Below are 21049 nucleotides of genomic sequence, written 5' to 3'. Positions count from 1 at the left end.
TGGAGGCGGCTACCATTCCGACTCAATCCACTATTTGGATGATGGTGGCCCCTCTTCACCAATTGCTTCTTTCTTCTCTATTCCGTGCCGTTTCTGTGGTCATTCTAACGGCTTGACAAAGGGCATAATCTCAAGAGCCTTTATTTTATTTTATTTTATTTTATTTTTTGTAAAGACAACGAACCTTTCTTCCTCGAGACTCTGGCACCTTATCCCACTTTCTTCCTCGTCTCCGATGGCCATTGTGCCCCCGTGTTTGAGAGCCGCCAGCCAAAACGGCCGGATCTCTTCCTTTCTAACCTCCGCTGCCTCCCCTGTTCCGACGTACGTTAGCCTCCATTCCGGGGGAATCGGGCCCCCATGGTTGAGATCGCTGCCCCCGCCGCTCGAGACATGTTGGCCTCCATTCCGTACGATTCGGTCCCCGACAGCTGGGATCGCTGCCACCGCCACTCCCCGTGGCTGTGAGTCCCCCTCCTCCCCTTGCTTCTTCCCTGGTCGAGAAGCTGCCACCAAGGCAGCAAGGTCGATGCCCCTTCCCTCTTCCCTTACCCACTTCCGACCGGACCACCGCCTCAAGCCACGGCCACCCCGCCCTTGTCACAACTGCCAGACCCCACCTTCCTTTCTCCTTCTCTCCATCCTCCCTCTTAATGCCATGGGAAACCTGTCAGAACCCTTGTTTTGGCCATGGAAAAAGAAGAAGAGGGGAAAAAAAAAAGAAGAAGGATATGATCCATCCGAGTCCAAAATTCAATTAGGGCTAGGCCAGTCCCATTTTGATCGACCATTCCAAAGAGATCGGGACGTTATTTGGTCTCGAATCAAGTCACCTCTAACACTAGTATTCTATCATGCAGGTATACGATCTGATTTGAAAATTAATCTATTATTATTATATTTTATTTAAATTAAGTATCATATCTGTTCTATAAGAAAATGATTTGTTAAATATCAGATTAAGTATAACAATATTTATTTGGATATCATTTAAATTTCATTGCATTGACAAATATGTTATATGCTGATTTTGCCGCAACTATAAATTTTTTTTTTTTTTTTTGAGCTTTCAATAAAAAAATTATTTTCATGTCGACTGACAGCATATTATAATCAGGAGTTGATTTTTTTTTAGATCTTAAAGTTAATTCTTAGCATATGTTGGTGGGGAAATATTTTATTGCATGATATCATTGCTAGTTTTCTTTCGATTCTTTGATGAGGCAATCACTAATATGTGATCGATGGACAGTATGTTACAATTAAGATTTAATTTATTTCATGGCTAGCTACGGATTGGTTGCGGCCATAATCATGCAAATTAGGAAAGTGAGATCGAGTGATTCATCTTTGATTATTTTGAAAATTTATTTTGATCAAATATATTATACATCTTAAATTTTATATTGATAGATATGATATACGACATATTTTTTTAAAAAAAATTAAAAATTTATATTTCATCAAAGTAAAGGTTCTAATAACTTATTGATCCTGTAATTTTTTTTTTTAGAAAAATATCATATCAAGGGATAGACAGGGCTTGGATTCAGACAGTGAGGATCCTAGGACGTGGAACATATGTGAATAATATTTTTTGAAACAATTGATTAATTTTATTCATTATTATTAAAGAATTATAGATTATTTTTTAATAAATATATTAAATTATTATTTTAAAATGAAATAGATGTGTACGAATAAAAAAGATAAGCCATCCATGTATCACGTGATTAAATTCTAAAAATATGTGGCCATCATGTGTCCGACTCCATCTACTGGACCGGGATATGACATTTTACTTATTTATTCAAATATTTTCTATTTTCTGCAATTGATAAGGCACCTCTGGTTCCACAAATAAGTTTACGGTACCCCAAACTAAAACGTGTATGATACGAGAAGAAAAACTACTCAAAGTCTTGATCATCTAAGAATTTTGTACATCATCATTTATTACTACATTGTTTAAACCATTCGAGCTTCCAAACCAATCTTCCATGATTGTAGGAATGGGACATGGGATAATGAACGTTGCAGCAACTTTCACATGTTTCAAGCACGGGGCCATCTGAGACTTCGCGTGAAATCCCAGACACCCAACCTGCCAACTTTTCAGAATTCAACCCCCCATTGACTCCTTACCTCATGCCACAACATGTGCGCGGCATCAAATCGTAAGTTTCTATTTAAAATCGCAGAAGCAGTCACTCGAACAAAATTTCTTCGATAAAAGAAAGAAACATTTTTTTAATCAAAATTTTTTGAATGATAAGGAAGACAAGAGCCCCTCAAGATTTCATTAAGAACATTAAATCAAATACAATAACATGGTTACAGTACTTGACAATGGATTGGGAGTCGAGATTGTTTGAACCTGAAAGAAGAGCGGAATACCGTGGTTTAAGATGAGGAATGGTAGGTGAAGGTAGGACGTGGCCAGGTTTGAGTGACGGCGGTGGCTTGTACTCCCTGATCAAATCAAAAGACACCTCATTTCTTCTTACCAAAAAAGAAAAGGAAAAAAAGACGCCGTCCCTTCACCTTTCTTATGGTTAAATTGCTTGTCAGGTCCTTCTGCATTTAGCAAAATTTCCTAAAACAAAAATGAGAGAATGACTCGAAAAAGATCATCACACTTGCCAGGGACCACCCTAGTCTCTTCAGATAGACACAGACAGCCTGGAAGCGAGATCCAACCATATCAAAAGTCAAATTGTGTGCCTAAACTTTCAAATATTATAACTTCCCATACAATACCTAATCAAGATGATTTTTTTTTTTAAAAAAAAAAAAGATAATTTTTTGATATCTACAAAATTATTTCCATTACTAAAGAACTTAATACGCACAATGATCAAGAACATACAATGACTTTTGCATCTCCAAACGGGCCGGTTAAAATAAAAGCTTGTTTTTCAGAAAAGACTTTAACCAACCATATCTCGAAATCCAAAAAAATTTGGCAAAGTAACTAAAAACAAAATTGATGTAAAAATCTAGATGTAGCTTTGAAAGAATTCTAACTTTTTCATAGTTATTTTCACTAGCCATATCTAATAAACAAAAGTTATAACTTCATCCAACTGAAGAGAAATCCAATCAGAATTTTGTAAGAACGGACCACACTCTCATGAGTATGAATAAAATTGTTGTAATCAATTCTTTTGAAAAACTTATCAAAGAGACGGAGAGCATTACAAGTGACCAAGCTGACCTAGAGCACAAAAACAAGTGATAAACTGTCCTCTTACACCATTTCTTCCCACCAGCATTTGGAATGATCTTCACCATTGCAATAAAGAGAGAAGCTTTAACCTTGAGAAGCACCACGAAGTAGAATCATCTTTCGGAGGTACAGAGTTCCTCCAAACATATGGAAGCTATCACGCGTCTCATCGCTTAATTGGTCTTCTTTAGCCTTCAACATATGCATATTTACCCTTCATAAACTTCAAATATAGCAATTGCACTCTAGTTTATGGATGGGTTTTAAGTCAATTTTTGACCTTTTAAATCAATTTAAATAATGATCACAAAAATAGATTAACAGGACAATGAACAAAAGTCAAAGCTCACCGGACAATACAAAATTCATAAGCCTCTTCTAACAGGCCAGCTAGTGCTACATACAGACTCGGAACTATCCAAAAAGAGCCTTGATATTAATTTTACATCGGAGCAACTTATACAATTTGCCAAACATTAATATGTACGAACAATGTATAATTTGCTAAACCTCCATGCACGATGCTCACCAGGAGTTCAATTCAAACTAAAATTCACAGAACCTGCAGAGTTGACGACATTGCAATGTAATCATTGTATTACTGAGTGAGAGTGGAAAATGAAAATACCATCACATGGTCTTGCATACTTACAAAATTTACAAGTCTGGAGACATAGTGCAAGCTTAAAGCAATAATATTGTCCATTAACTGAGCTGGATGGTAACACTTGATTGCTGTCATCCATACACTAGCGTAAATTGTTCAAGCAAGCCTCAGAATTTACATGGAACAAACCAAATTGAACTAAAAGATCATTTATCATGTGGAAAAGCTCAAAGATGCAAAACCACAAACATGATCAAAGACAAAAGCATTTGTCATAGCAAGAACAGTAAGGATCAAGTCCAGAAATATATTGAAAGATAATCATAAACAATTGTAAAAAAGGCCACAATGCAGAGTCTTGAAATCAGCGATATAACAAGAATTTCACCATGATGGTAAATAACCTAACCTTCACAGTATTGTGGATCTAAAATTTTAGAAAACATGGCTTCTGATAAGATATCCAAAATGAATTGATATTAGTGCAGATATCCTAAAGTTCAATGCAAAAGAAAAATAACTACAAAATTGCAGGACTTCTTGCACTAAGAAAATATAAATAGCACTTTGATGCTGGTTTCAGAAGTTAGGTAAAGCAAAGTTTATTAAAGTAAAATAACCGCAAAACAATGGTTTTCATCAATCTAACAGACCTTACCTAGTGCTGCCAGAATGAAAATCTATCATATGTTCCAAAACCACCACCAACATAGACAGATTAACAGCAAAAATAATAAGTTGGAGTAGCCAATGAGTTAATCATTATACTGCATATAAAGCTTGATAAAACGAAAAGATAACAAGTTTAAAAAAAAACATGGCACAACTTTCTAACAATTCGAACATCACACTACAGATTCAGAGCAAAATAACATCACCTGATTCTTTCTGACAACTAACAAAAAACTTTACCTGAGAACAACCATGGCTTCTTAGTTTTCAGAGGGTGGCACATCACCTGAAGTACCATATTCAGCAGAATAAGAACACCCATGACCATGTGCATCTCTTGGAATGAAATGGTACATGGAAGACAGAATTGAAGACAAAGCATCCTCCCTTCCAAATAAATTAGCCCTTAACCGTTCAGTTACTTGTATGAGAGCATGTCTGACAGCATTATTGTCTCCACTGATCTGTACAAACATTAAACAACAAAATACTCATGCTCTTTTGCTTATGTAAAAGAAGAGAAAACTTGCCATCACAAATATTCAAATAATAATATACAACAATAGTTATAAACCAAAAGCATGTCAACCTGGACTGTCGCATCATCATCAGAAGCAGCTTTGGGAAGGTCTGTCTTAATTATTCTGATATTTGCTCGTGTGGCTCTCTTCATCTCAGATATCTTAGATCCACCAACACCAATCAGACAACCGATTTGCCGTGCTGATACAAGTAAGCGAGTAGCGTATGAAGGTTCACCAGAGTCTTCCTCAGTCTTCTCACTACAACGAGGCTGCAAGCGAACTGCAGCATCGATAGTTGGAGAAATTGGATCCTCAAAGAACTGAAGAGAGGAAAATGGAAAGATGATAAACCTTGATAGAATTATGAGATCAATACTGAAATTTCATAAGTATACATGACTCTCACCTCTTCGGCTGAAATTGATATGGTGAAGTCGTCATCATCATAGTAACTATCTACTTTGATAAATGCTCTGGAATCCTGCCTGATCTGATTGAGAATTTCACCACCCTTGCCAATAACCTGGCCAATGTTGACAGATGGACACAACAAGCGGAGCACGAATTCCCTTGCAGAAGTTTCGTCCCTTGAAGGGCAAGTTCTTGGCCGTTCACTTACTGCATCACTTACATTTGGACCACGATATGGACCACCTGCTTCGCAAGAATGAGACATGTTGGGAGAAAGCAGGTGTTGCAACTGAGATGGATTGTCATGAAGACGAAATGAGACCTGAAACAATGCCTTCTTCACAGCTGGGCCTTCACCAGTAATCTGATATCCAATAGGTTACACTCGATAAGATATTCATTGCAAGACATGGCAGAATAGAGAGAAGTGACATCCATGAGAACATGTATAACAGAGTTATGTGCATCCAAATATACACAACTAAGAGAAGAATAAATATTAGCATTTGACATGGATCAAGGGATATGGCGTGTTAGCTGCCATTAGTGGTTGTAACACCAAGACTGTCTGAAGTGCAACATCAGATACACCAGTTACAAGTCACTACAGATGCAAGTCCAGGAAATCATCAAAAGCTTTTGTATACAAACGATTCATTATGAACAGTTCTGACAGTATCATAATTTATCATGCTACTCAGCAAAATTAGATTGATAATGAACAAACTACAATACCTGGAGAAGCCCATCACCCCTAACGGCAGATGAAGGAAGATGTTCATCCCTCAAGATGCAAATCTGAGCACCTGTGTCAGCACAGATGCGTTGAATAATTCCCCCACCTCTCCCAATTACACATCCAATCTGATCAGATGGTACAAGCAGACGAGCAGTTACTTGTGGTTCACCCATTCCTTTGTCTTCATCATACTGCACCTCACATGCTGCAAGCTTCTCATGCACCCTGAATAGTGCATCTTGTGCAGGACAAATATAATCATCAGTATCTCCAAAGGCACTAGTTTCTGAGCTTGAGCTAATGATAGTTATGACTCGCTCCCCACAACCTGGTACATTCTCTCCGATCCTAATCTTGGCTAGAGTTTCAGCCCTCAGTTGCTTCACAATCTCACCACCGATTCCTATGATGCCTCCTATCTTTCTTGCTGGACACAAGTATCGGTAGACAGTATCTTCTGGTCCAGGAACATTAGGGTCTCTATCATAACCAGGATTTCTTCTTTTGCTTCGCCAGTTGTAGACATTGTCTTCCTGATAATAGGGCCGTTTGCTTTTGCTATTCCTCCAATCAGCCATTGAATCAAACTGCCTTTGTATCTCACTTCTAGACCAAAAATCTGCCGCATAACTCAGGGAAAATATCATATACCAAAGAATTTATTTATGTATATGTATTAAAGAAATTATCTGTACATAAGTATTGACAAAAAAAAAAAAAAAAAAAGAATTTACACACAAACAGGAGTCAGCCTGTTTGGATGGCCACACAGCAAGAATTTGCCATTAATGCTAGTGCGATGTTGTACTAATAGCAAGAATTTGCCTATGCTGCTTCCACAATTGTGCATATAGCACAACAAAGCATTGTTCATTAACCCATTGCCCCAAGATGAGATGGACAGTGCTAGCAAACAAGCCATGAATTACACTACAATTAGATACATAAATCCCAAACCATGTATAGAACACAAGAACAAAAGTTATCTTCAACTAAAATATGACCTGCATTTCTCTGGTGGATTTGTAATTATCCCCATACATCATATAATACACCAAGCCATGTGAATTTATGAACAATTACAAGAATGTGGCTGATCGACCAAGGACTTGCTTCACTTGCTGCCAAAGCCATGCAACAGAGCATTCAAATCTAACCATTCCATACAATTAGATGCTACTGATATGACTACATACACGTATATGAAAGACAGAGCAGGGGAAACCTAAGCCACAAACCTGAGACCCTAAAGAACGCAGCAGAAAGAACCAGCTGTAAGAGAGAGCATGAAGAACAAAAACCCTAGACCCTGGTAAAAAGAAAGAAAAAAATCCGCAGGGTTCCAGAACGGCGGGGAGAATTGAGGACCAGGATTCGTGAAAGAAGAGGAGAGTTGGGAGAAGAGGGGAAGGTGGCGTACCCCTCTGTAGAGAGGAGAAGAACTGGCTCTGGACGTCGGAGGATGGGAGAGGACCGGACCTCCTCTTTTTTTCACCTCCGGAAAGGGAAAGTAATCACGTTTCTAGAAGCAAGTAACATAAAATTAACACCAATTAGATTGGTTTTTTCTCTTTTAAATCTTTTCTTTTGTTTTTTTTTTTCGGAAATGGAAGGCTCGGCCACCTGATTTATTAATGGTTAAAATGTACAGGAAAAGGAGAGGAGGGGAAGAAACAAAAGGATGAAATACGAAGAAGGTAAACAGGCGAGGAAAAAAAAATAATAATTTTTTTTTTTAAAAGAAGATTGAGAGAGAGAAGGCAGTAGGAGGAATGGCATCTTGCTTTTGAGGCTGAGGACTTTTCACAATTTCTGAATTTCCTCCACTTTAGTGCTTCAAAATAAGAATTTTCAACTTCACTAAGCCCAAGCTTTCTCTTGCTGAAAACAACTTCAGAAGGTTAATCAGCAGCAAAAGAAAAGAATTGATGCACTTGCTTGATTTTTATCTAAAATTTAATAACTCCTAAGTAGATCTTTGTGATTGCAGAGAAGAGACCATTCATTTGAAATTTAAGATCTTTTAAAAACCACAAATTCAGTCAAGAAGAATTTTTTAAGGAAGATCTTCAATTTTCTGTTCTTCCAATAATATGAAATAGCAGCAATTAACATGAAGGTAGCACGCCGCCACTCTTTAGAGAAATAGCTATTTCTTCAAATTGTGCAAGGCTCAACAAAGCTATCAAGAGATAGGGAACTCAATGCATATAAGAAAACATCTCAAATTCAAGAGGTAAAAGGATAGGAAATAAGAAATATGATCCACAAATGCTATATTGCAATTGTAAAGAATACAACCACCAAGATACTCATCCAATTTCTTTCATAGACCTCTAGCATTTTAGTTATACATTAGAGCGAACCAAAAAAAATATTTAATTTTTGAAGCAACAAGAGGTAAGATTCCATTCGACTCCTCTAGAGTTGAGAAATGGATATAAAGAGTCATCAGAGTAATTACTTGAGCTTTGCATTATTCAAACCCGACCATTTGAGAAAGAATTTAGCTAAAAATTAACAAGAAAGGCTTCAAGGGCTTTCGAGAAAAGATATACTTCCCTGATTTTCTTTTAAAATTTTAAAAAATATACAATTTTTTGAAAAAATTGATATTTTAAAGCTGTCAAACAGGAAAACTCTGCATCAAAATTCATATATGAAGCCTCTCTCATTTGCAAAGACTCTCATATCATCCTATCATGAAATAAAATAGATCCAGTACTAATTATAGCGATAGCAAAGCATAGACCTTCCCTTGCACCACTAATTCAGAGAGCATGATTATTATTTGATTGTGCTAATTTATGTGTTATATTCAATCCTATCAAAATTATCTGACTTGAAGGATCAGAGAAATTGGAGAGGGAATTACAGTCAGTAAATTATTTAAGTAATTATTAAAGATATAAAAGTGATTTGAAAAAGTTTCAAGAGTTGTGTCATCTTTCATATAATGGGAAAATGGAATCCTGTTACACATCTTTTATCTAAAAATGCTCCTTCGCTTGACTGTGAATCAATTTGATTGGAGGATGCTCTCTTTTATTTTCAATCAATTGTTAGAAGCTGCTTAACAAATTTCATGGCTTAATAAAAAAATTTTCATCTTTTCATTAAAGAAAATTCAGGACCATCCATCAGAAAAGTTGTCCTGCAAGTCATTTGGACTTGTCGAGAAAACTTCAAAAAATAGGGAAAAAAACATAAAATATATTTCACAGGTTAAAGATGGCATAAGGTCATTTTGCACAAAACCTAAATTTCTAATATCACAATGTAGCACAAGAATAATTCTTCAGGACATATGTCATTATTTTTCTCCAGAAGTTCTTTTTGACCTTCTCACTAAGAGGTTATGCGAAGTGATTTTCCCAAACCATCAAATTGGTCCCTATTTGGCACAGAGATGAGAGTACAAGCCAAAATTATATAGAATAGGATATAGATTTTTTACATAGACATTGACAGAAAAATGGATACCCTATTCTAGAATAGGGCAACCAACATCTATGCTGTTATCTTTACACTTAAGCAGCCACCCAACTACCATCTGGTAGTCAGCCTTCAGGCATAAACCTTAACCCAGTGTCTGATAACAGCTTTGAGCGCTTCCCATGCAATAGAGGACAAATTTTTATTAGCCATATGGCATCAACATGTACACAACAATAACCAGAAAAAGAGAGAGAACTCTGAACCCAACTGGACGACGCCAGACTTGTATTCTTAGGAGGGAATGGAAGAGAAATATGTAGCACCAGAGATCCGGTTGAGATTCTTTGAAGACTCCGCCGTTCCCTTTTACCAAGCCCATGTCCAGTAATTAATGTGGTACAATGGTTCTCCGCTCCGAAACTTTTTGATAAAATATCCCTCCCCTGTTCAACTAACTAAACGGCCAATTTAGTTAGCTTCAACGATATAGCGCTCTATCAGTTTATTTGAATGGCTTGCATAATATATGGTCCAATACAGCCTCTTAGATGCAATGCCACCAGCATATTTCTACTGCATGATACTGGTAAGTGCAACAATAAAGGATTCTTTAATCTAAATATAAGACAGACTTGGGAGGGTATGTTTGAATAGCTATCCTAACATGGTAGTTGGCATACAAAGTCCTGCTAGCATATCAGATTGTGGACTGTTCAAAATGCCAGATGGCAAATAGAAGCCACGGCTAAGGTTACAAGACCAATACTCAAATTTTTACCCTGAAACTGATATGCATGTCTTCAGCATAGAACGTAACAGCGGCGCTCTAGTTTCCACCAAGAAACCATGTTCCATGCTGGCAAAAGTTACCACCTCTGACAAACTTGTTTCTTTTCGTATTTGAACATACCTGCAGATTGGCAGCAGCAGAAAAAAGAAAAAGAAGAAAAATGAAGAACACATGATGGAAAAAACAGAAATAGGATCAAAATTTGCACTTCTGGTCCCTTGATTCCATATATCGGAATGATATGATCAAATAAATACAACTGAATGCAATAACCTTACGTTTACATGAAGCACATAACCCTTCTGGCATCACCTTCAACTCTTCGTGTGAAAGGCCTATGAAAAATGCAGCGCCATGACCTTTCACACCTCTCAATCCTTGCTCTCTCCAAGAGTGTAGCGAACAAATCTCCGAACTTTGATGTTCTCTCCAAGGGCAGAGACCGTCTGCTTCACCAGATCCTTCACCAACACAGTGTCATCCTTGATAAATGGCTGCTCCAAGAGAGCAAGTTCTCCCAGCCTCTTCCCAATCCTTCCTTCCACTATCTTCTCCCTTATATGCTCAGGCTTTGACTTCAGGTCCTCTCTCTGCATCTCTATTTCTTTCTCCTTTTGTACAATATGTTCTGGGATGTCCTCTATGGAGACAAACTCAACTTGTGGGCATGCAACGACTTGCATTGCAAGGTCATCAACCAACTGCTTGAACTTTTCGTTCCGACCAACAAAATCAGTCTCACAGTTGACCTCGATGAGCACACCAATTCGAGAATCATGGATGTAGGAAGAGATCAGACCTTCTGCAGCTAGTCTGGAAGATTTCTTGTCAGCAGATGATAGACCCTTCTTCCTAAGGTACTCCTGAGCCTTCTCAAGGTTTCCACCAGTTTCTGTAAGAGCTTTCTTACAATCCATCATGCCAGCACCTGTTTCCTCCCTAAGTTGCTTGACCAGGGCAGCTGACACTGCAACTGTCGGTGGCCTGCAAATGAGAAGTTTCTAAGGTCATCAGAAATGCTAAACAGGAAGATCTATTCTCACTAAAATTCCAAAAATTATCTACACAGACAGCCAAAGACATGAATGCATTAGACCAGATACAATAATGAACAAGCATGCACCGTTTTCTTTTCCAGTTTCTTTTAACCCTGAACTAACAGAGCACCTTATTATCTATGATTCACACTTTGATTCGACGATTCAACCACTTCATCAGATATAGCCACAAAGTAGGTAATTACATTTCAACTAACACAGCACCTTATTATCTACGATTCGTGCTCCTATGTATGGCATGCTATTATAATCATGAATATGCATCTTTTGAAAGTTTCACAGAAGTTATTGATCCAGAAAGACCAGCAACTTGGTTTGGATACTATGGATGTGAACCTGTGCATGAAAAAGGGGAGGAGGCTTACTTCTCAGCAGCTTCCTTGGCTTCAGATGGTTGATCCACGGGGACTTCTGGTGATGGTTTTGCCGCAGTTTGGGCAGCCACTTCAGCAGCAAAGTCCTGGCTCTTCTTTTCCAAACCTTCTCCAAGATTGTAGCGAACAAACCTTCTTACTTTGATATTTTCCCCAATTGAGGCAATGGTTTGCTTCACCCAATCCTTAACTATTATCTTATCATTCTTAATATATGGTTGCTCAAGCAATGAAAATTCTTCAAGTCTCTTTCTTATTCGGCCATCTACAATTTTTGACCTGATGTTCTCTGGTTTTGTCAAAAGGTCTTCCTTTTGCATTTCTAGTTCTCTCTCCTTGTTAACAATTTCTTCTGGAACATCTTCAATAACCAAGTAGCGTACTTGAGGACAAGCAGCGACTTGCATAGCAAGGTCATCAACTAACTCCTTGAAAATTTCACCTCGAGAAACGAAATCTGTTTCACAGTTCACCTCAATTAGGACTCCAATTCTGTTGTCATGGATATAAGACCCAATTCTTCCTTCTGCAGTGGCTCTGCTGGCCTTTTTCTCAGCACTTGCTAAACCCTTCTTCCGGAGAAACTCTTGGGCTTTCACAATGTCACCCCCAGTCTCTGCAAGAGCCTTCTTACAGTCCATCATTCCTGCCCCAGTTTCTTCACGTAATTGCTTTACAAGAGCTGCAGAAATAGTTGTTGCATTTTGCGCACCAACTGCAAGCCACACACATATTATTAGAACAAAGGATAGATTTGCCAACAAGATTCTATTAGTGTTAATCAATTTGCTAAAGATTCCTCTTAATATTATGGTGCAAATAATACCACAGACACTGCAGGCATAGCTAATGATGCATGAGACTCAGAGAGGAAAAAAAATCCTTGGTCAATCGAGATATGAAATCAGTTACATACTGTAAAAAATTTGAGTGTGACATCGATTCTTGGTGATGGAAAATTGATGACCAGGTAACACTTTCAACGAGTATTTCAAGCATAAAAAAATGATCAGGTAATTTCAACAGTTTGTTGCATCGTAAACATACAAGAACATGGTAAAGTACAACAATGTGCAGTGATGCAAAGAATAGGACAAGGTTGATGCCAGTATGGTTCCAACTTCGGGGTGTCAAAATTGATACTGATTCAGTGTCCACCATTTCCAAATGTCACCACATGTACACGGTGATATCAAATTTGTAGTACCAATAAATAAAGATGTGAAAGGCAGATACACATTAGGTATTCACGGTAGATTATGAAAAGAGAAATTCTTTGTCCACCACCTCTGGTGGAAAACAAGCGCACTGTCCAATCACATTGAGCCACGTAGCGTAATTAATAATGGGACAAATATTTAATGCCGCTCAACTTTTTTTCTCAAACTTTTTTTTGACAAAAATACCATTTAAACAAAGAAAAAATAGTATTATTACTTCCTAATGTCTTATATGAGTTTCTGTGAGTATATATGATATTCTGAACAACATATATGACTTTCTATATCTTTATATGATATTCTGTTGCCTTATATGATTTTCTGTGAGTATATATGATATACTGAATAATATAGATGACTTTCTATGAATATATATGATATTTTGAACAATATATGACTTTTTGTATTTTTATATGATATCATGTTAGTTATTATAACCAATATAAAGTAATATAAGGCATTAGAAAGTCATAATAACCACAAGAAGTCATATATATTGTTCTCGATGTCATATATATTCACAGAAAATCGTATATATTATTCAGGATGTCGTATATTTTCACAAAAAGTTATATAAGGTATTAGGAAGTTATAATAACCAACAGAATATCATATAAAGATATAAGAAGTTATATATATTATTCAGGATGTCATATATAATCACAGAAAATCATATAAGGCATCAAAAAATCATATATATGGCTCAGAATATCATATATATTGATAGGAAGTCATATAAAGCATTACAAAGTTATATATATTATTTAGAATGTCATATATATTTATAGAAGGTCATATATATTGTTCAGGATGTTATATATATTATTCAGAAAGTCATATAACCAACATGATATCATACAAAAGATACAAGAAGTCATATATATTATTCAAGATATTATATATAATCACAGAAAGTCATATAAGGTATCAAAAAGTAATAATACTATTCTTTATTTGTTCTATGAAAGAAAAGGACATTTTTATTAGGAAAAATTTGAGAAAAAAAAGCTAAGCGGCATAAAATATTTATCCCATTATTAATTATGCTACATGGCCCAATGTGGTTGGACAGTGCATTTTTTCTCCACCGAAGGGCAATGGACAAAGAATTACTCTTCTGAAAAATTAAGGGCTGTTTGGATATTCATATAAGATTGGGCTGAAAATCTTATAGGATTCATGGATTGGGCTATCCATTTAAGCATGGCCCTATATCAACTAAATACCACCCAACTCAAATCCCGTGAAAAGAAGAAAACGATCTCTATAGGTCTTTTTTTTCTTCATGTAGCCCAAAGGCTAGAATCTGGGCTAGGTTTAGATAAACTCTTAGAAAATATAAGCTAGATGCGCCAACAGGCCCAATTCCTACCAGATTTTCAGTCCAATCCTGTAGGAATATCCAAAAAAGCCCTACAAAGAGGGGGAAGATTGCCTACAATTTCTTTTTTTTTTTTTTTGTTATATTAACTTTACAAAGCAATTAATTGGCATTGGCTAAAAAGTGAAACCTGATCAAAGTCACAAAATTCTTAAATGTCCAAGGTTAATCTTCCATTGTTCTATGGCTGTATTGTTTTATCTCGATGTTTTTGACAGATGCAGTACTGTTTATATTGATTGTGTTGGACAATATCAATATATCTGTCCATTGCTCTTGTACTGCAGCCAGTAAGATGCATTTCCATCATCCAGATAAAACATAGGAAGTAATGTTAACTTTGAGAAACTTACTTAGGAAGCTTGCCTTCTGGTTAAACAAGTGATTAATCAAGATAACTACTAACCTTTTGAAGCACTTTCTTGATCCGGATTAGTAGCTTGCCCATTTAAGATTTCAGAAGCCTCTGCATGTGCTTCTTTTAATTCAGCAAAGGCTTCTTCATTTACAACTGGCATAGGTGTTACTTTCTCCACTTTCTCATCAGTTAAAGTATCATCTGATTGATTAGTAACAACTTCATCAGGAAGCACACCTGAAGATAGCTTCTGATTACCAATTTCTCCAGATGAATCCACATTGATGCTGGAATCCTTTATCGCAGAAGATTTCTCACTTCCTGCAGAATCTACAGAGGGTTCATTTTCTTCTGCACTCAAAGTTTTACCATCGGTCTCATCTTCCAGGACAGTTCCAGTTGTGACATCAGCTTCCCTAGCTTCATTGGTTACAGAGGCTACTGTACTTTCCGAAACCAGAACTCCTTCACTTTTCTTTACAGTTTTGATATTAGCACTTTCTTCCTTGCCTTCAGAAGTTATGGAAGATACACTAGTTAGCAAATTTTCAGCGGAGCCATCTGCAGACGATTCACCTCCCCCCAAATTTGAAGCTTTTGAACTTAGGTTTTGTTCCTCTGCAGTGACCTTTGCAGCACTTGAATCCTGCACATCATCTGTTACAGAGGCCTCATCTAAAACAGAATCTGAAGTGGGCTCAGTTGAGGTTTTAGAGCTCTCCACATCTTCTTGCACAGTTTCAGGAACGATCTCAGCATTCTTAGCCTGAGTGCTTGCAGATTCCACATCCTTGCTCCCCAAATCAGTAGGAATGGGATCTTCAACAGAAGCTTGTTCTCGCAGCTCTTCGACAGTGCCTTTTTCATCCTCCAGCTCATCCCCTAAATCAGAGGGCCCAACAACCTGGTTCTCATCACTGCTTGCCGTTGAGCCATCAACTTCAAGAGTGTTAGAATTGGCTACAGCTTCATCATCATCTCCTCCTGCTTGTTCTAAAGTCTTTGACATGCTTAAATTTTCAGAAGAATTCCGGTCTCTCTCCCGTTCATCCAAAAATGCCGCAATCTCCTTATTCTTACGAAAAGCCAGCTCAAATGGGTTCGTTGCCACATGCACCACCCCCTGATTTAGTTGTATGTTCAGCCTTTCAACATCTTCTTCTTTTTTCATTGTTAAAGTCACCTGCCCTCTTGTAACGCGCAACACCCGTACCTTAACTTCTTGACCAACCTGCAGAGAGGAGTTCCCCAAAATGCCACCAAACCCTTCAGATTCCTCAGAGATGGGGAGAAATCCTTCCTCCCCTGCTGGAAGCGAAACAAAAGCTCCCGATCTGGTTATATTTTTCACAGTGCCAACTAAATTTTGGCCCTTAACAAACTTAGAAATCTTTTGCACCGCACCATCCTTCTGATTCGACCTTGCAGCATTTTTTCTGGCAGCTCTTGGCTTGTTATTACTTCCATCAGCAGGAGTGTCTCTTCTCTGCTGTATCTTCCTGGGTTCATCAGTATCACGCATTGTTAGAGAGATCCTCCCACTTTCCTTATTTACTTCCACAATCCTCACTGTCACTTCTTGCCCAACAGAAACAAAAGATGCCACATCCTTGACATATTCATCACTCAACCTGGAGACATGCACCAGTCCATTTGTAAAGGCCCCAAAGTCAACAAAAGCACCAAATGGTTGAATTGATCTTACTTTCCCTTTGAAGGAAGCTCCTGGCACTAGTTCCTCATCCTTCACAGGTGGCATCTCACTTTTCCTTACAGGTCTAGGGCGTTTGCTTTTAGCAGTGGAAGTAACAGCAGGGTTTGCAGGGGCTGGCTCATTTGTTTCAGCTGAACTAGCTGCAGTTTCTGAAGTTTCATCAGCAACTTCATCTGAAACAGCAGGATCTGGCTCCTCTATTGTTATATCAGCGCCAACAGCAGCAAAGATTCGGACTCTTGAACCATGCTTTGAAACATAGCCTCTATAGTTTCTCTGAAACAGCCTTAATGACATTTTTGTAAATAAAAACCCCTGAGACAACGGTGTTGGCCTTAAATATTTTCCAGAAACATGGCATCTTGTTGATTGGATCTCCTTCCTAAGGCCACAAGTCGATCCAGGAAGCAGAGTGATATTGCCCACAGAGCAATTAATTACAGGTACCATGTTGAATGTAGCCCTCTGAATTAAAATATCAGCCAGCAACTAGAGGTTCCAATTCCTTTCTTGCCCTACAACAGGTTCATTTGTTAGCAGATTACTCCCAAAGTGAACGGGCTGTAAATATAAAATAACCGAATCAGTCCTAATGGTATTTCTAAATAAATATATTGATGAGTAATCATCAGATCAGACCACATGTCATTAATCAACCGTCTGGAGACCTCTATAACTGTGTGATACTCTGTTGATTCATCATGTAATAAGATCTTGATCAAGGTCCTACATCTGAATAATAAAAGAGTTCCATTTATCTTTCATTCACAGATACATATACTGCAGTGAAGCCCTTAAACCCAAGACTAGTTATTGTTCAATTGGTATCAATTGAAATAATTTATGTCGAATGTAGATCGTAGGCATAATTGGGATGACTCATCCTTTAGAGCTTTTTGTGAACAACAATTGAATCAGAGAATATACTGCATATGGTCATCATTTATTGGTATATATAACAATTATAAAGACAAACAACAAGAGATAGTTGAAAAAACTTGCACCATTGGGATCGAATTATACATTGGGACCAGATGACCAGTTATGCATATTATCTTTAGATGGCTTTAACTCTGGTCCCATGAACAATATATATTAAAGGCTGAAGTGTAACAGTTACAAATTAATGAGTTATGCAATGATATCCTACCCTACCAAGACCTAATATTTATTTAATATGGCAGTTAATCCAACGAACTGATTTTTTAATTATATCAGTCATTAAATACTTAGAAGTATTTTCTACAAGAAAACAAACTTTTGTGGTACTAGAACCTCTTTACAAATGTACCGAAACAAATATGGAACTTTATGAACCAGTACTGGGCATTTATACTACCCTAAAGTCAAAGTGAAGGTACCCATGCTTCAGCTTAAGTATTATTACACATGTTTTCAATTAGTGAAGTGGATTATCACTTACCATGCCCAGATCTACATTCTATAAAAGAATAGTTGAAGTTTGTTTAGAGCTAAGATTAACACCCATTTTGAAAGCATGAGGCATTGATTAAAAAAGTGCTACCTTCAAGGTTGAATCAATTTTAAAAGGAGAGCATCATGGTAATGTTTTTGCACAAAAATAACAAACCTACATAGTTCAAATTTCTGAATGCTCATGCATTATTGCTAGAGGAATTCTCCCTAAGCTATGTGTTCTTAACCTAACCATATTCAGATAGGTGTCTGATACAGTACAATGTGCTGCTCTACCACAGACGTTCATGTAATAACAGGTCTGTGATTTCATGAGCTCTGTTATCCCATAGATAGTCTTCTAAACCCATGCAATACAAAAATGCTCACAACCTTATGGAACATAACTGTGACAGAACACCTCAAGCTCAGGATAATCACCTGCAAACTCTATAACTCGTTACTAAAGATTAAGGACAGTAAACTCCAAAGGAATCCTTGTATAATAAACAGTGAAGGAGCCAGTTCATTAACAATAAAAGGTGTGGAGAAATTGAAGAAACTAGTGAAACTAACGTCTCCTACCTAAGAATATCTTATTATGGCAATAGGATAAAAAGTATCACGTGATTACAAATAACAAAAATCTTGTGGGTGTTAAAAAAAATTGAAATTTGCAGGTATGAAAAACTTTGCTTCCTACTGGACAGAGTATATACCATTAAATGTTTAATTCTATGATGATCTTGCATCATCACTAAGATCTGGGGTCACGACCTTTAATCGAAGTATCAGAAAGCATGGCATGACATGGAATGCATGATACACATCATGTCAATGCCTTATCGGCACAAGAATCTGACAAAATACAAGCTGCATTCCTGTACTTGGTATGCTACCAAGTCAGCGCACGCCAAGAATTGGCACGGCTGATCAGGCATGTGTGCCTACCGAGCCATTAGCAGGTTGACACATCAGTGATACCCGATGCATCAACCCTTGGTCATGATATGATAAAAAATTTGGTCATGACATGGTGAAGTCTAGCAAGATTGTAAGTATTGGGTTCTTATGTCTCAATAAAGAAATCTAATCCTCCATAACCTGCCTGTGCAGAGCAATAAGTTTATAGAAGTCCACGACCAGATCATAAGATCAAGTAGCAGGTTAGCTGTAAAAAAGAAGATATATGAACAGTATCAACATAACCAGGATAAAAAAGACATTGGAGATGAACAAACATGTTCATATCAACATCATGTCCAAGCTCAAATTTCAAACATCTTTTGATGATAGAGGACACTAACTAATTTTCTGCCAAGTGTAAAACGTCTGCAGCTACATATGAGAATGTATATTTTGTGACCCTTCACACTTACTTCCCAGAAGCCTTTCCAAAATGATCACCATGCTTCAAAATTGTATCACAATAACTAGCATAAAGAAGCTGTACACAGTGGTTGTTTCAAATAGAAAATGTCATCTATTTTAACCAATCATGAAAACCAGATGCTTGCTATCAGTAATCCCCTTCTATTTTAACAATGCAAAGAATAAGGGGAAAACCCACTTGACAGATTTAAGTTTTGAACAAACCGTCCAATCACTCCCCAAAAAACCAAAAGATAACTCCTTCTTGGAGTTAATATTCTCCACTAAGCACTTTTTTAAATTCATATAAACCTTTCACCACATCAAACATTTTTACAAAATAATAGTAATAATAATAAGTCTATGCTCCTCGTATATCTCCAGCACATTAGAGACTTCTTCTCGCATCTAAACATCATATTTACACTGCTACAAGTACAAACTTCACCAGATTCTTTTAATGCATAATTCCTTCTCACAGTTACATCTGAGACCTCCAAGAAGAACGGAAATGCTTTTATTTCCATAAAACAAACACTCTCTGCAACCAGTCATTTACCATCTTGTTCCCAGAATTATCACCATACGATGAAACCCCTTGCCACTAATGGATTAAAATCCAAAAAACCAAGGCAAAGAAGGTGTTTTTCTACAGCAATTCGTAAACAGACAAATCAAAACTCCAACTTGGGAAAAATCTAACAAAAACCCAGCGGGCAGAAATGAAAGTGCCACATCCCAGTCGCATCAAAAAGGCATGCAGACAACTCCATAACATGATTAGTGGCACGAATCCAGAGTTCGAATAGGTGGAAAAAGAGCACCTTTTAGCCCAGAAAAGGATGGAGAGATGGCCGCTGCCCACCTCGCTCTCCTCCGATGCTTCGAGCGAGAGAGGACTGGAAGTCAGGAGAAAGAGAAGGAGAGATTCGTCGCTCTCTTCCTCTATCCGTCGAGCGAGAGGGGTGGGGGGGAGGGGAGGGGCGGAAGGCGGGACTTATATCCTTATCCTGTGTGGAAGAGACGACGCTGTGGGGTTTATGGTGGGAGAGAGAGGCCACAAAGGATGGGCGAGGAGACGAGCTACCGGCTGGATCGTTCCGGCTCGGCAGGTCCGGTCGGGGATGGGCCGATGGTCTAACTTAACGGCGTCTGTTATAACGGTTTTTTTGGCATCGTTCTGTTATAACGGTTTAAAGGCGTCTCTGAAACCCTGATCGCGTAGAGATATCTCGTGCGTCTGACCTATCTGTAATCTGTTTCTACAAGCATTTACCGTCTGGTGCACTACATATCATTACATCATACTACTTTATTTGAGAAATATATAATCTTGTTTCATATTTATTCTATCACATTAGGAAACCAAAATGCATGATACAAATGCATGCAAAGCTCTAAATGCTCTAGGGCATATGCCACTACATGGCTGTATTATCTTACATAGTCCAAACTATCCACGCCATTTCTATTAAACTTTATGAATACTCATCTTTACGAGTAAACATACCTTCATTATTTCTATCGACGTGTTAGTAGACACCACAAAAAAAAGTAGTAATCAAATTTGAGAGAGTGTCTCATCAAGCTATTTAAGTGCAAAAATTCCATCAAAGCATTACAACCATCCATAATAGAAATCTATTTTAAAATTCTCACCACACATGCAAGTATGTTGTCATTATCTAAAGCAACTATCTCATCTTAACGATTTAGTGTTACAAGAGAATTTAATCATTTCTTTGAT

At 37.5% G+C, this 21049-nt stretch overlaps 2 protein-coding genes across 12 annotated transcripts; both read right to left on the bottom strand.

Annotated features, from left to right (window-relative positions):
* Positions 1-3521: 3521 nt before the first annotated feature.
* LOC105056626 (KH domain-containing protein At4g18375) lies at positions 3522-7824 on the bottom strand. 8 transcript variants are annotated; one of them, XM_073247788.1, is made up of 7 exons: positions 7421-7817; positions 7187-7303; positions 6179-6801; positions 5439-5807; positions 5098-5352; positions 3882-4972; positions 3522-3791 (listed from the first exon to the last, which is right to left on the bottom strand). In XM_073247788.1, exons 3-6 carry the CDS (start codon positions 6758-6760, stop codon positions 4769-4771), a joined length of 1410 nt encoding a protein of 469 aa, XP_073103889.1. In that variant the 5' UTR covers positions 6761-6801; positions 7187-7303; positions 7421-7817; the 3' UTR covers positions 3522-3791; positions 3882-4768. The 8 variants fall into 8 exon arrangements, with proteins under 8 accessions (XP_073103889.1, XP_073103890.1, XP_010937191.1 ...); XM_073247789.1 differs by having other exon boundaries at positions 6179-6788; positions 6917-7824; XM_010938889.2 differs by lacking the exon at positions 7187-7303 and having other exon boundaries at positions 7603-7823.
* A 2387-nt stretch (positions 7825-10211) lies between these two features.
* Positions 10212-20328, bottom strand: LOC105056625 (polyprotein of EF-Ts, chloroplastic). Of its 4 annotated transcripts, none has more exons than XR_833867.4 (5): positions 20127-20328; positions 14850-17030; positions 11834-12557; positions 10689-11394; positions 10212-10530 (listed from the first exon to the last, which is right to left on the bottom strand). XR_833867.4 is itself a non-coding variant. In XM_010938884.3 (4 exons), exons 2-4 carry the CDS (start codon positions 16963-16965, stop codon positions 10782-10784), a joined length of 3453 nt encoding a protein of 1150 aa, XP_010937186.1. In that variant the 5' UTR covers positions 16966-17030; positions 20127-20328; the 3' UTR covers positions 10588-10781. The 4 variants fall into 4 exon arrangements, 1 of the variants encoding a protein (XP_010937186.1); XR_012136331.1 differs by having other exon boundaries at positions 14850-17076; positions 20127-20287; XR_012136332.1 differs by having other exon boundaries at positions 20168-20275.
* Between the last annotated feature and the right edge of the window lie 721 nt (positions 20329-21049).

This window comes from Elaeis guineensis, chromosome 13, assembly GCF_000442705.2.
Source record: "Elaeis guineensis isolate ETL-2024a chromosome 13, EG11, whole genome shotgun sequence".
Classification (NCBI taxonomy): Eukaryota; Viridiplantae; Streptophyta; class Magnoliopsida; order Arecales; family Arecaceae; genus Elaeis; species Elaeis guineensis.
This window is presented reverse-complemented; position numbering and strand designations above follow the sequence as displayed.